This window comes from Rhamphochromis sp. 'chilingali' (genome assembly GCF_963969265.1).
Source record: "Rhamphochromis sp. 'chilingali' genome assembly, chromosome: 6".
Classification (NCBI taxonomy): domain Eukaryota; kingdom Metazoa; phylum Chordata; class Actinopteri; order Cichliformes; family Cichlidae; genus Rhamphochromis; species Rhamphochromis sp. 'chilingali'.
In genome coordinates, this window is record NC_137933.1 from 39,223,206 (window position 1) to 39,237,493 (window position 14,288).

A 14,288-nucleotide genomic window follows, 5' to 3' on the forward strand; every position below is an offset into this window, starting at 1 on the left:
TGCTATAATGACTTTATACCTTTTCAAACTCAAAATTGAACCAGCTGAGTGTAATGAGTGTGACTGTGTGCGTGTGTTAACCACTGTCATCGTTATGTTTGGTTGCAGGCTTGATCCGGCTGCGCTCCAGCCCACCCCCTCGCCTCCAGGGTGTTGAATATGTCCTCAATGTTACAGCCACGGATGACAATGCCTCAGGCGGACCTCAGGCCTTGTCATCCACGGCTCAGGTCATAGTTGGAGTGGACGACGTGAATAATAACAAGCCTGTCTTTGAGAAGGTAAGATGATCCCTCACCCACAGTCGCCTCATTAATAATAACAAGCCTGTCTTTGAGAAGGTAAGATGATCCCTCACCCACAGTCGCCTCATTAAATGTTGTTTAGTCTTTCTCTTTCTACTGGTTTGATAACAGCAGTGGGAGGGGCTCTCCCAAATCATACCACTAACCTAGGACAATGGCAGGAGAAACGGTAGTCACTATGCAAGGTTTTCTTTTACTTTCTTCTAAATATATCTGTCTCACTCTTTTCTTGTTGCGCCTGCCTATCCCCTGTAGCTCTCCTCCACTCCTGTTTCCCTGTCTTTGTCTTTCTATCTCCTCTATTCATTAGCCTCTATCTCTCCTCTCTGGAGGAGCGATTAGTGAGCTTGACCCTCATATCTGCTCTCTCATCTCTCTCCTACATCATCATGGTCTTTTAATTAAAGCTTCAAGGGACGTGGGAGAAATCCCGACCGAGCCACTCTCGAAGTGCTACATCTCCTCCTGCTTTTTTTTACTTCACTAGCCATGTTTCAGTTTTAAATGGGATGACTTTTCAAGGCCCTTGAGGTATCGCGAGCCAAGATTAGGAGTGGGGCCATGCTGAATAAACCTGGCTCACTCTGTCATGGGTGGAGGTGGGGGTGGAGGCGTTTTTCGTTCCACTTCAAGAAGAAACAGAGGGACAGGCAACAAAATGAGAGCCAAGAGAGAAGACAGAAAAGAAGAGAGGGATTCCTGGTCGGCATTTTTTTTTCATGTGCACTGTATGCTCAATTGTCTCTCTCAGGAATCTTCTCCTGGCATCATACCGTAGTCTATGATTCATTCTTTTTTTCCCTGCTGGCAGAAAGCTGTGAGCAATGGACAGACAATCCCCAGACACCCCCCCAAACGACTCTTCTAAGTCAAAAAGAATTGAAATGATGAAAGCACACAAACCTGGAGTTAAAAGAAAAGAAAATGTAGCAAATAAAAATTAATGATCACAGACAAAAACATTTTAGTGTCTAAAAATAGAGAAAAATAAAAGGAAATTCTGGGAAAAACCCTGCTGTACATTAGCGTTTCAGTTAGTGAAGACATCCGAGGTTCGCTGGTGGTTCCTGGGTCACTAGAAGCCAGCAGCAGGACACTGAAGCAGAAAGGCCCTTTTATCTTGTTTTGATGCCCAATCTTACGACATGCCGTAGCCTCTGTGGAACTCAGGGCTGGATCAGTGGACCAAGACAGAGGCAGCAAGAGGCTCGCAGAGAGGTAGTGAAACAGAGAAGCAAGATCTCACAGAGTGGAGGCTCCAGCATTTCCCAGGAGCAGAAAGTTACATAAGCTGATTAGATTTATTTTTAAAGCTTTAGTACTTCTCTGATCTGCACTCATATACAGTGTTTTATAGAAGCAGAACATATTGAGTAAAACTGAATAAAACACAGGACAGTGCCTGTCTCAAAGGGCACGGTTTTAAAAACAACAATAAAAAGGGAACTCTGGAGCAGCGTGGTCAAAAACAACCAGCCAACAAGCCAACTTTGAAAGTGCTGATTAAGCAACTTTTTCCTCCGTAACACTAGCATCCCCAGGCTTCTACCTTTCTACCTATAAAACCCGAGAGCAGTCAAATGGTGGAAGTGGAAGCTAAATTGGCTAAATTGACCGCGGAGTCATCATTTTGCGTTTCTACCTTTAAAAGCCGGAGAGCAGTCAGTCAAATGCTGGAGTCGTTCATATGTATATTAGGTCGTTACCTAGGAATTCTGGAGGGAGGGGAGTGGGGGTGAGTGATTGAGGGGGTGGGGGAGTGGAGTGTTTCAGTTTGCCATCTTAGGGAGAAATCAACACATGTCCTTTGTATGTCCTTTGTTGCTGACATTTATTGATGAAAACAGTACAAAAAACCAACCATTTGTACACATATTTACAAATGGCCTGCTGAGTGGTGCATGGAGCATGTTCATTGGTTCATGGACCTCCCTGAACTAATGGCATTTATTGCAATTGTCATCTTGCGGGGGGTTTACAGGGTTCCATCGGTAAATGACTGCTGGTCAGCAAACCTGGGAAACCCACAGATAATTGGAACTATGGCACGAAACCGCTTCCAAGACATCATGCAACACTCCACTCCCCCACCCCCTCAATCACTCACCCCCACTCCCCTCCCTCCAGAATTCCTAGGTAACGACCTAATATACATATGAACGACTCCAGCATTTGACTGACTGCTCTCCGGCTTTTAAAGGTAGAAACGCAAAATGATGACTCCGCAGGGGTCTAAGGTAGAAAACCAAAATGACTGCTCTCCGGGGGTCTAAGTGGTAAGCACATACCAAATCCCATCCCACTGTCATCTATTCACCCGCCCACCCGTTCTACGCTTCTGCTGGGTCACGCAGCAGCACACTAAGTCTTCCACTTTTTCCTGCTATATCCCAAGTTCCCACTGCCCACACCTCCACTGTCTCCTTTTATTGTAAGGGAGCAGAAGCTCAAAGGAAGAAGTCTGCCACATCCATAGCAGCCTTCATGTCAGTACTGCAGTTTTATTTCCTTCAGTGTCATTACAGAATTTAGTATGTGCTTTTATATTCATCCAGTCCTCGATGGCCAATGCCTTGCCTTCTTGGTCAGTATGTATTTAGTAGCTTAAATATGGACTCCATAATGAAACAGAGAGAACAAAAAGTGTGAGTGGTTCAGAGAGGCAGTTCATTAGCTTCAGAGCTCGGGGCACACAAGGTTTAAAACAGTTTTATTCTTATGATCATCACAGTTACTTATGTAATTACTTATAACAAACAAGTGACTTTTTTATTTGTGATATTCTGAAGTATACATGTTACATGTATTTAGAGCTGAAACCTCACGTAAATGCAACAGAAACTATGTTTCTAAACAACAAGCTGAGGTCAACAAAATCCTGTTACGAAGGTTTCACAGTACGGTCTTAAATGATGGTCATTCACAACTACTGGCTCACGACTAACCTAATTCTGTTTTCTCAAATACAAATCTTAGCTAAAAATGTAGGGTGTCCCGACAGCCGGTCGGGCATAGCGGAAGGCTTCGCTGCTGCTTGCGTTTGATGAATAAACTGACTCACCTCTACAGGCTGTTGGGTTTGTTTTTGTAGCCAAATCTTCCTTTTCAGTGATTTTTTTTTTAACTATTTGTATCTCATTTCCTCGTGAGCAAACAAAGCCTGCTTGTCACTCACAATAAATTGTGGTAGTTTGAAAAAGCTAAAGAAAAAAAGTTGCACATTTCAGTGCATATTTTGACATCTCTTTTTTGTGTTTAGGCTTATTTTTGTGTTTTTCCATACGAAGTCTCTCATCTGACCTCCTGAGGATTCGTTTCTTGTCGGCTAACAACTTTTTAACTAATGACACTTTGACCCTTTTAATAAATTAGATGCTTGTAGCCAGACCTTCTTATCTTCCTCAAAGTCCCAAAACAACCTATGGAAGCAAACAAATGTGAAAGAACAATGAAAAAGCCGGATGATGGAAAAATGGGTGGCAGTGGAGATGAGCTAGAAAGAATGAGAGTAGGCATGGAGTAAAGGTAACAGGAGACAACTTTAACAAAGCCCTCCTGTAATTAATTAGGTGTCAAAGGAACACATCAGCCAGCAGCACTGAGGTATTTCTCTCTTTCCTCTGCCTCTGTAGTACATCAACATCAATGCTCCAGTGAAACAGGTAAAAAAAAAAAAAAGAATTTGTGATGGATAAAGAATAAGCGAGAAAGTTAAAAGACCACAGAAAAAGATACAATAAAGATAAATTGAGCAAAGCAGAAATGGTGCTTAAATTGGGATACTAAAGCTCCTTATGTGTCTGACAAGTTCTGTGATTAACAAAATCTTTGAGCTAGCCAACAGGGAGCAGCTACCTTACAACACGCAAAGAACTGACAGCACTGAATAAATCTCTATGATGACTCCAAGAATGCATGCGGTGTTAAACAGGGAGTAGTGTTAATGTTTTAGAGTTGAATTTTAAAGTATTCACTTCCTGGGTATATACAGTATATCACCCTTCCCTCGGGAAACTCCAGATCCTCCAACACTTAAAACCGAGGACAGCAAATGATTCATAATTTAAGTGTATTCTCTGTTTTTCTTTCATATTTAGCAGATCCTGCACATTTTATAGCAAAAAGACATGTCTCTAAAAGCATTTTGAGAGGAAAAAAGAACACAGTGCCATAAATGTTATGCACAAACTCTTCTGCTGTTCCTCTTGGCAGTTTTATCTGCAGGGAATTGTTGCTGTAATAGCTCCGACATGGGTGTCATAACTGTTTCTGTTTCTGTTTAGTTGCCTGCTATTTTATTTTCAGATCTCTGTTTGTCACGACATATGGTTGAATAGTCCAAAAAATTACCTCCTACCTCTTTTTCCTAATCACATTACCTTGATCTCAGTGCAAAACATCAAGGTGACAGGGAATCTATAAGTTGTACCTTGGGAAAAGAGAAGTGTGCTGTGCAGAGAATCCAACAGCAATTATAATAGAATCTTTAGAAATATAATGTTGGAGCTTGTCTACATTGAAAGTAAATGTTCGGAATATTTTTATGTCCATCTTTGATCCAGTTCAGTTCATCTCTCTTTCAAAAGATACTCCAAACACACAGGCACACAGATGATGTGCAATCAAAAAGTTCTGTTACTGTAACAAAAGAAAGCCTTATTAAAATTCCCTCTTTGTTCTTAAAGGTCTAAAGTCTTTTGAAACCATACACCACCCTCGGAATTTCTGCTACGTTTGCATCGATCCTGAAGTCCTATTTGGACTTACACATGTGTCTTTTCAGTTTCTGTTCATTGATCTCAAGCTTGCACGGAAACATTAACTTTGGTATCAAACTGACCTGTCTTTTTATATTATGACTCATACATTTGTTGCCAGAAGTTTACATCCATTCATCGTGGGCATCAATGTCATGGTAATGTGTGGCTAATTTTAATCTCTTTGAACTCTTCTTTTTCCAAGGTGGAATGATTTTATAGCATACATCTTTAACGAGTTGCACAAGTTTTGGGGATTTGGGAATTTATTGGGGATTTTCAACAATGGGAAAGTCCATGGAACTCAGTGAAGATTAGGAACTGTAGATTTATACATGTCGGGAAGGTTTCTTTGAGTCATTTCTAAACAACTGCGGATTCCAAGATCATAATCTCAAACAACTGTTCAACAGTACAAATTTTTGGGATGTGTCTACTTTGCCAATATATGGACGAAAACCATAACTGCCAGCCTAAGATGAAAGGAAAATGGTTAGGATGTTCAGGAACAACCCAGAAGCCACTAAGGCTCAAGCCTGCCATGGTAACTGCTGGAAGGTTTCACCAAGTTTGCAGCGACCCACATGGACAACCAAATGCCTGTACATATTCTACCAAGAAGAGGGGTCAAATATCCAGGCAGAATTATCTCAATAGCTTGCTTGTAGCTACAAAAAGTGTGTGGTTGAGGCCTGTCTTGCTAAAGGCCATTTAACCAAAGATTAGTGTTGGTGTATGTACATATTTGAGCCTTTATGTATACTTTTGTCCCATTTTATACGTAAGTACTGTACATCCAATTTTTGTTGTCTTAAAGTAATTTAAGATGCATGCTGAACAATTATTTCACCCCGGAAAAAGAAAAGTTCAAAGAAATCTCCATAAGTCCCAAATAGCCGTGACGTTCCTCCCCAGTGTATGTAAACCTTTATTGTAACTTAGTCTAAAGAGCTTAGAAAGAAAGCGACTTAGACTGCCATGATGGATAACTGAGAACCTACACAGACATCTTATGATTTCTTGTTCCCTGAAAGTCTTTAGTGCATGAGTCCCATGTCCAAGCCCAAAGAATTCCATTTCAGATTAGCAGCATGATGGCATTTCTTCCCCAGAACCCACTGGGTGTTTTTTTGTTTTGTTTTTTCACCCCACCATGAATGTGTCGTCAAGGGTCAGACTGTCAGGCCTACAGAGCATTTAAAACACATTTGTTGTTGTTGTTTTTTAATTCACATTGTAGGGTCAGTGTTTTGATAGACCGTAGGATATCTAGGGCACTCCTGGCGTTGGTCACTACGAGGCTTCCAGGGCGTGACCCACACATGTTGGGAGTGCTGGGTTCTCCGTATATGGACGTTTTTTGTGTTTTCTGTTTCCTTGAACGCTGCTGAAGGCTCTTAGCAGTAAACATGCACACTGTACACCAAAAAAATCACCTTTTTCAAAACACAAAAGCAACAACCAACACATTGCTAAACTGCTTTTGAGAGCGTTTGCCTAATGGCATCTGAGATTTGTTCCACCACCCCGGTATCAACCACTTCCGCTTTAAACAGGTTAAGCAAAAGCTGATATTTTTTAAAGAAAAAGAAAACTTGCTGGGCACAGGCTTCCCACTTTCTTTCCTGTGGTTATTTTCAACATTACACTTTTTGTCCCCCAGTAAAAGACTACTGTAGTAATTTTAAATCTGTCCTTTCAACATTTAACTTCCCACACACCTTTGCTGACTGTTTGGATGGAATGGCGTATTGATCTAAGTTTCTTCACACTTTCACTCCTGTGGTCTTCTCTTCCTCCCACCTGTCCTCCCTGCCTCACTCATTCTCAGTGTCAGCAGTACCGTGAGAGCACATCCGTCCTGGAGAACCAGCCAGCGGGGACGTTTGTTCTGCAGGTTCATGCTGTGGATGCTGACGAAGGCTCCAATGGCAGGGTCACATATGGCTTCATGCACAAAGACTCTACTGTGCCTGCATTTAGTATACACCCAGAAACCGGTACGGAAACATACAAGCACTCGTGTGCACACACATACACATACAGAACAACACATAGGCTTTTATCCCACGTGGATAATATTTTACAACATGTTCCTTTCAGTCTGTCAGTCTGTGGTCGATATTGTGCAGGGAATAAATGGGAAAAGTGCTGGACATGAGCCACTTTGGGTTTTTGATTATTAAGCTTATTTCAGGCACGTTTCAGCTTGATTCATTATATATAAAAAATAGTATCTGCAGATTGGACTGAATTGTTATGCAGCTTTACCTGTAGTTGAGCTAAAAGTTATCATGCATTAATATGTTTATATATTATGGAGCTTTTTATTCAGTAGCAACAGTAGAGCATGAGATATTGTAAATTACATTGCTAAAAATTATTTCTAAAATAAATAAGACAATTCTCTTTGGACTTGACAATAACTACTCTTGAAAAAGTCTCATTTTCTTTCATAATGTGCCTCTCATCTTCCCTACTGTGTTTAAAGTTTAGCTTCGAAGCAGGCAGAGGCAATCATTTTAGCGTTAAATTACAAGTACTCTGGGGGACATGAGACCAAGCAGTGTTTGCTATGATTCAGCTATCTGATCGACCTTGTTATCTCTCTTTCTAGGAGTAATTGTGACGGCCAGGAAATTTGACCGCGAACGGCAAAGGGAGTACGCGGTGACAGTGACTGCCACTGACCAGGCGGCTGACCCGCTGATTGGCATTTGTCAGCTGAACATTCTCATTCTGGACCAGAATGACAACAGTCCCAAGTTTGAGAACCTCAGATACGAGTGTCAGTAGATATTAGCTCGACCTGCTGCATCGCAGAATGAAAGCACATGCATATAGATTAAAAACAAGATTTAAAAAAAAAAAAAAAACATTCTCCCTATTTTGACAAGAAAAACTGACGCTAATGAGCTAACAGTGTTGGTGTTAGTATTCCTATGATGGCAGAATTTTTAGTATTACAGAATTGGAGCTCTTTACTAATTGCTCATGTATTCAGTTTTTCATGTCACTGGGGAATTTCTTTTGTCTTTGTTTTCTGCTTTCTGTTGTTGGTTGTTTAAGCTTCATATTTGTTGTCAAATTGCTGAATTCCTTTCTTAATTAGTTTTGTTTACTAAAGTTTGTCTACAGTTTTTGTTTTTTTGTTTTTTTATTGTTTCAAGTTCGAGTTTCTCTCTTGCCTCTGTGCTGATGGATGCAATATCAAAGACTACAAATTAAGGTCTCTTGAGCCACTGAATTGCAAAGCACTCTTATTCTTATTCTTCTCCTACAGACTTCCTCCGTGAGGATACTATGATTGGAACTAGTTTCTTACGGGTGGCGGCTCACGACGATGACTTTGGGACCAATGCAGCCATCACATACTCCATGTCTAATGAGCAGCCAGAGTACCTAAGGGTCAACCCACTGACAGGCTGGGTGTACGTTAACCAACCCATCTCGCAGGTACACTTTAGCTATGTTCTGGATACCATTTGCTCTTTTTTAAAAGGCTTAACTCGTACAGTTTTCCGTTCCTATGGAAGTCCATAATGAGATTCCAGATGCATAACAAACACATGAATAACCTATGCAGCTACTTATCTTGCAGGATTCCTTGGAGCTTCAAGCTCAAGCTATTCTAAATGATAGAAAAACTCTGAAATTGTGAGACTTCCTTTAATAATTCTACTGGAGAACTATAAAAAAGGCAGCAGGGAACTTCAGATTTTAACTAAACTAAGCTACTTCTCCCAGTATCCAAGTACATTTGCATTCCAGCCCTTTATTTGTTGACCGTGAGGGGGCAGAAGTCCTGTGGCCAGCAGCAGACCGCAGCCCGCGAATGTGATAATGTCTTCACTAAGGCCTTTTTCTTTGCCTGCAGGAGAATTTCTGTTATTTCTCTCACTTCACTGCTTCTGCCTGCTTCACTGCTAACAAGAAAAACAATCTTGGTGGGAACATGAACAAGCAATAGAGGAAATTGCCACGTAGCCTGTGCAAAACAAGTCTGCACCTCAGATGAGTGCTGTAGTGATAAAAGCCCCAAAATCAGCGGTGAACCATCTTCCAGTGCCAAGACGAATGAATGTTTGTAACCTCTGCACCTTGCATCTTATACTGACCTCTGGAACCAAGCCAGTATTTTTGGTTTCACTGGATTGTTCGCCAGAACATGGCCCTGTTTGAAAATATAAACTTCTTTTCCTACTAATGAGTACAAATGAACAGATCCAGGCAATGCCTACATACTTACTTCTTCATCATTTGCCAGCATGACAGCCTCAGTGTCTTAATTGCTGAGAGCAAAGATTGAAATAAAAAGTGCTTTTTTTGTAACTGCAATAAATATTGCTATTGGAAAAGCTTTTATTTCACTCAGAATTATGAAATTACAACTTGCCCATAACATCCACAACTTGGTTCATAAACCACGAGGCTCTGGACAAAACTTCCCCAAATAATGACAGCTCATTCACACTGGGGTTACAGAGTATTGTTACGTTTTTTCTCTTTACTTGCCAGAACAGATCATTTCCTCTGATAGCTAATTGCTCTTGTAAGGGTTGCAAAACTCCATTCCCCTCCGTTGCTCGACAATGAGCCATGCCCTTCAATCAATACACTTATCTTTAAGTATGTTTACCCGAATGCAGCTTACCGTCGATTTCATCCTGCACTGAAGTGTGGACAATGGATTGGTTGCCGAAATCAGTTTATATTTGTCTTATTTCTAGTCAAAATTATCTCATTACACTTAAAATAAGACACAATCAGCTACAGGGCAACATTTCAGTAAGCTAAAGGAACTTGTTTCAAGACAGTGAATCTTGAAACTAGAGAAAAACTAGAGATTTTTCACTTGTTCCACTGGCAGATTTTTTCACTTAATACAAGATATTTTAGCTTAAAATAAGTGAAAAAATCTGCCAGTGGAACAAGTGAAAAATCTCTAGTTTTTCTCTAGTTTCAAGATTCACTGTCTTGAAACAAGTTCCTTTAGCTTACTGAAATGTTGCCCTGTAGCTGATTGTGTCTTATTTTAAGTGTAATGAGATAATTTTGACTAGAAATAAGACAAATATACTTGGTAAGATTTTGAGTTTTTGCAGTGCGTCTGTAAGGAAGCCACGATTACGCACCCCTCGGTCCCACTGAATACAACATCTTGTGACTTTCTCTCCCCCTTCTCGTCTTTTTGCCTGTGTGGACTTCTTTCCGCAGAGGACCTACATTACCAGAGACATTGTGGCTACAGATGGAGGAAACAGGAGCAGTTCAGTGGAGCTGGCTGTTACCATCACCAATGTGAAGAACCAGCCTCCACAGTGGGAAAAAGACAACTACAACGTAGTCATACCAGAAAACACCGTCCGGGACACACCCATCGTGGTATGTTGCTCCGGGGTTGCACAGAAACATATGGGTTTGAATTCAGTTCAGTGCAAATTTATTTATACATTAGCAATTCTCACCAGTTGCTTTGGGGCTCTCTATATGTAAGGTAAAGATGAAGAGGTGAAGACAAGCTAATATTGGAGAAACATGATCTCTCTTTCTAGTCTCTGGTACAGCACAACAGATAAATCGGCCTTAAGCTTGAAGAAGTGTGCTCTGCTCTTCAACCAGTGTGGATAAAGCTGAATGGGGAATGTAGTCTTTGCCCCTCCCTCATTACCACTATAAAATGCCCCATATTTCTTGAGATATGAATGTGTGTAGCTGTGTCATGCATTTCCTACAAAAGACAACTTGAATGAAAAAAAATGTTAAAGAGATGGTTGTCTTTATTTGTGGTGAACGAATGCACCAGAATAAACAGTTGCAGCATTAAACTTGAGAGAGATTTAATGAATGAAGCTATAACCAGACATACAATATGCAAAATAAATTAGTTGATACTGTGTAATCTAATCACTAAAAAGTAATTGACTGGCTTTTATATAGTTTTATAGTTTTCTACTCTTACTGAATAATAAAAGCACTTTCTACTACTCGCTTTATCACACGTATTCATACTGAGCTTTATTCTGTTCCTCTAAACGCACACAGACACACACACGCTCATTCTGATGGATGCCCAAGGAGACTTGCACATGCAGAACGGAGGAGTCAGGCTTCCTCCAGAGCACACAAATAGATTAGATCAGTACTTACACAGTATGTTTTTATATATATGAATTGTGTTGTGTTTATGTCAAGTACATGTGAAGTGGGATATGTACATGTATGTAAAAGATGCACTTGACATGCCATGAATCCATATTTATATGTTAATAATTTTATTTTTCTTTGTTTGAAGGAGTACTTACTTTGATTTTAAAATTAAACGTTTTTGTTTTTTTTTTTGTTTTAAACTCATCTAGTGTCTAATTGGCAGTCGGGCTGTTCCTGCTCGTTTTTCGGGGGCAATTATCACATGTATAATGCTTGTGTTTTCAGATTCTTTCTGTACACAAAGCCCTGCTACACTCTAATCCATTTTTCATGGTAACAATTTTTTTTTTCAAAAAGTTTTAGTGGGGATTTTCTCAGCGGGCTTTTTACTTTGGTCTTCAATAATAAAGGAGTTATGTGGAAATACTGCTTTTATGCACAAGTATAAACTGGAGAAACTGGAGAAAAAAAGGCCCAGTTTTAGTAAAAATAAAGATTAAAGATTGTACAGACTATGAAACAACATTAAATGTTATCCCTTCCTAAACGTGTCTGAAGAGAAGAGCAGAGGCCCGTTTTGTGTCGGTCTTCCCTCACAATCTTTTTACAGCTTTGATGTGTTTTTAAGGCATTCAGTCGGTCTTAATGGCGAGCAACAACAAAAGAGTGTAACTGTGTAGGAAGTGTGTGGGATGCCAGTGCAGCTACAGGTTTAGAAACCGCAGCTACAGAAAAATGCAGACATTCAAAAGACCCTTAAATCTGTTGATTCATTGCTTGTGTGGTTCAGATGTATCCTGTCAACAGCACTTTGTTATTTATGGACATGGCTTTTCATGCCATTAACAGTATTTTCTAAGAGTCTCTTGGAAGCAGTTTAATCCATTAAAGTTTATGATGAATATTCAAAGTCAAAGGGTTGAAATAAAAAGACATGGGAGAATACTTTATACGGCACTGTGTGTGTTTAATTGTGTTTGTTGGAGATGCTGATAAAGGGAAGCACACAGAGCGCGGTCCCTGCGGTATGGAGTATAAATTGAGATGGCAGATCAGTGTTGATTTGACCGTTGAGCAAAGATAAAATGACTCTCGGTGGGTTGTTAAATCTCTGCCATGGACATTTTGAGTTTTTATGTCCTAAATCGGGGCATATAGTAGTCAGACATGTTTGCTAGTTCCGCATGCCTCGCAGGGTGTCTCATTATTGTAGCTGCCATGCTCTGCAGGTTGAATGGATACAGCTAGGTCACCCATAGGCAAGCCGCATCGTGCCCGAAATGGCATTTTTGATTTTAATTGGGGTGTATGTGGCATCAGCTTTGAATAGTTTCTCCTTAATTAGTTTATGGAGAAAGCAGAATGAAGAGCAGAGTGTTTCCCTTTCATCCCACAACATTTCAGCGGGTTGTTGTCTAGTGTAACAGTTTGAGACTTTCTATTATTTTAGTGTTCATTATTATGGGCTGTAAAAGGCTTTTTTCCCATTTGGGCAGATCGTTTTCCCCCTATTTGTAATGCACCCTTCAATTGGAGCTCAGCAGTAGCTCTTTACACTTCCCTTCCTGTCCTGAGGGTCACTGCTGGAATTTAGCATTTTTCCAGCTCTCAGAGTTCATAATTGGAAACATGTAAAAAATTTGCCAAATGCAAATTGCTGTTGGTTTTCTGGATTTCTGTGCTGTTGGTCATCTCTCAGGTAGAATCGTTATGGGTGACTTCCAAATATGAGAAAATGAGAACGACACGTGGAGGCAAATAAACCCAAACCTTGTTGTGGGTATTAAATGTGAATTCAGTCGTTTATTTGGTAAGACAACTTCCAGGGAGTCAGAGTAACTCATTTATAGTGACACTTTATCTAATGGGAACAAGGAGAAAAAAAGAAGTTCATTAAATCATTTATTGTGCAGTTTATTGAGTTTTCTGAGGAACCACTAGTGGACTTTGACCATTTCAAAGACTTCTTCCCAGACATGGATGAAGGCTACACTAAAATTCCTTCTGTGGAGATTTTAATATTTATGTGACAGCCCCTCTGTGGTGGTGTCATGCAGACAAAAAAGTGAGGTATCCCATTGTTTTGATATTTTGCCTTTATTGTTTCCCTCTTTTCTTATCTTTGTTCCAAAAAGACCATCAAAGCCACTTCACCTCTTGGAGATCCCAGAGTAACTTATAATTTGGAGGATGGCATGGTCCCAGAGACCAACATGCCAGTGCGCTTTTACTTGACCCCCAACCGAGAGGATGGTTCGGCATCTATCCTGGTGGCAGAGCCCCTGGACTATGAGACCACCAAGAACTTCATGCTGAGGGTTCGAGCTCAGAATGTTGCTGCTGTACCACTGGCTGCCTTCACGACAGTCTATGTCAATGTCACTGGTAAGCCCTCTTTTATTCACGCTTTCTTTTTGTAATTTAGAATCTCCAAATGTAACATGTTTCATTTGATATCTCATGGAAATTGTCACAACAGTCGCCCTGTGGAATAATTTAGCCTTCCATGTGTCACATTTTATTTATTAAAACTTACTGTTTTATCAATAGATGCCTTTAATAAATGCCCGTTAAGTGAACAGTAAACATAAGCAAAACAATGTTGTTAAAACATGGTATGATTAAAGGTACAAGGACAATGTCACACAGATGCATTAAATCAGAAGCAGGTAAGAATTTAGCGAGAGGAAGTTCAGCAAAGGAATGAATTTCTGTTCTGTGACAAAACAAAAAAATGCCAGTCGAGTCGTTTTTTTTGGTCAGGCTGCGTAAAATAAGCTCCAAACAGAATTAATTTCTCGAGTTTTCAAGATACAGAAAAATAAAATCAAGAAAATACTTGATAATAAGCGTCATTATGCATCTTTGGGAAATAAGTCCAAATAACTCCAAAAGTATCTTCTTTTCTAACTTACCATCAACACAATTGATAACATTACTAGTAATTTCATCAGTTATTAGTTACACAGTCATTTGTTTGCAATAAAATAACTTAAGTTGAATTTAAGATCGCGCATGATGCCATTTAAATATCACACAGTTAGGTAATGGTATACTATACTCCTCACAGTACAGT

General features: G+C 40.0%; 1 protein-coding gene across 1 annotated transcript in view; it reads left to right on the top strand.

The window, feature by feature from the left end:
* Positions 1 to 14,288, top strand: part of LOC308397943 (neural-cadherin-like) — a 348,547-nt gene that overhangs the window by 151,241 nt on the left and 183,018 nt on the right. Inside the window, exons 8-13 of the mRNA XM_080884232.1 lie at positions 109 to 281; positions 6,894 to 7,062; positions 7,680 to 7,850; positions 8,346 to 8,518; positions 10,280 to 10,447; positions 13,348 to 13,597. Of these exons, the coding sequence (XP_080740358.1) occupies positions 109 to 281; positions 6,894 to 7,062; positions 7,680 to 7,850; positions 8,346 to 8,518; positions 10,280 to 10,447; positions 13,348 to 13,597 (1,104 nt within the window). The remainder of the gene's footprint in view (positions 1 to 108; positions 282 to 6,893; positions 7,063 to 7,679; positions 7,851 to 8,345; positions 8,519 to 10,279; positions 10,448 to 13,347; positions 13,598 to 14,288) is intronic.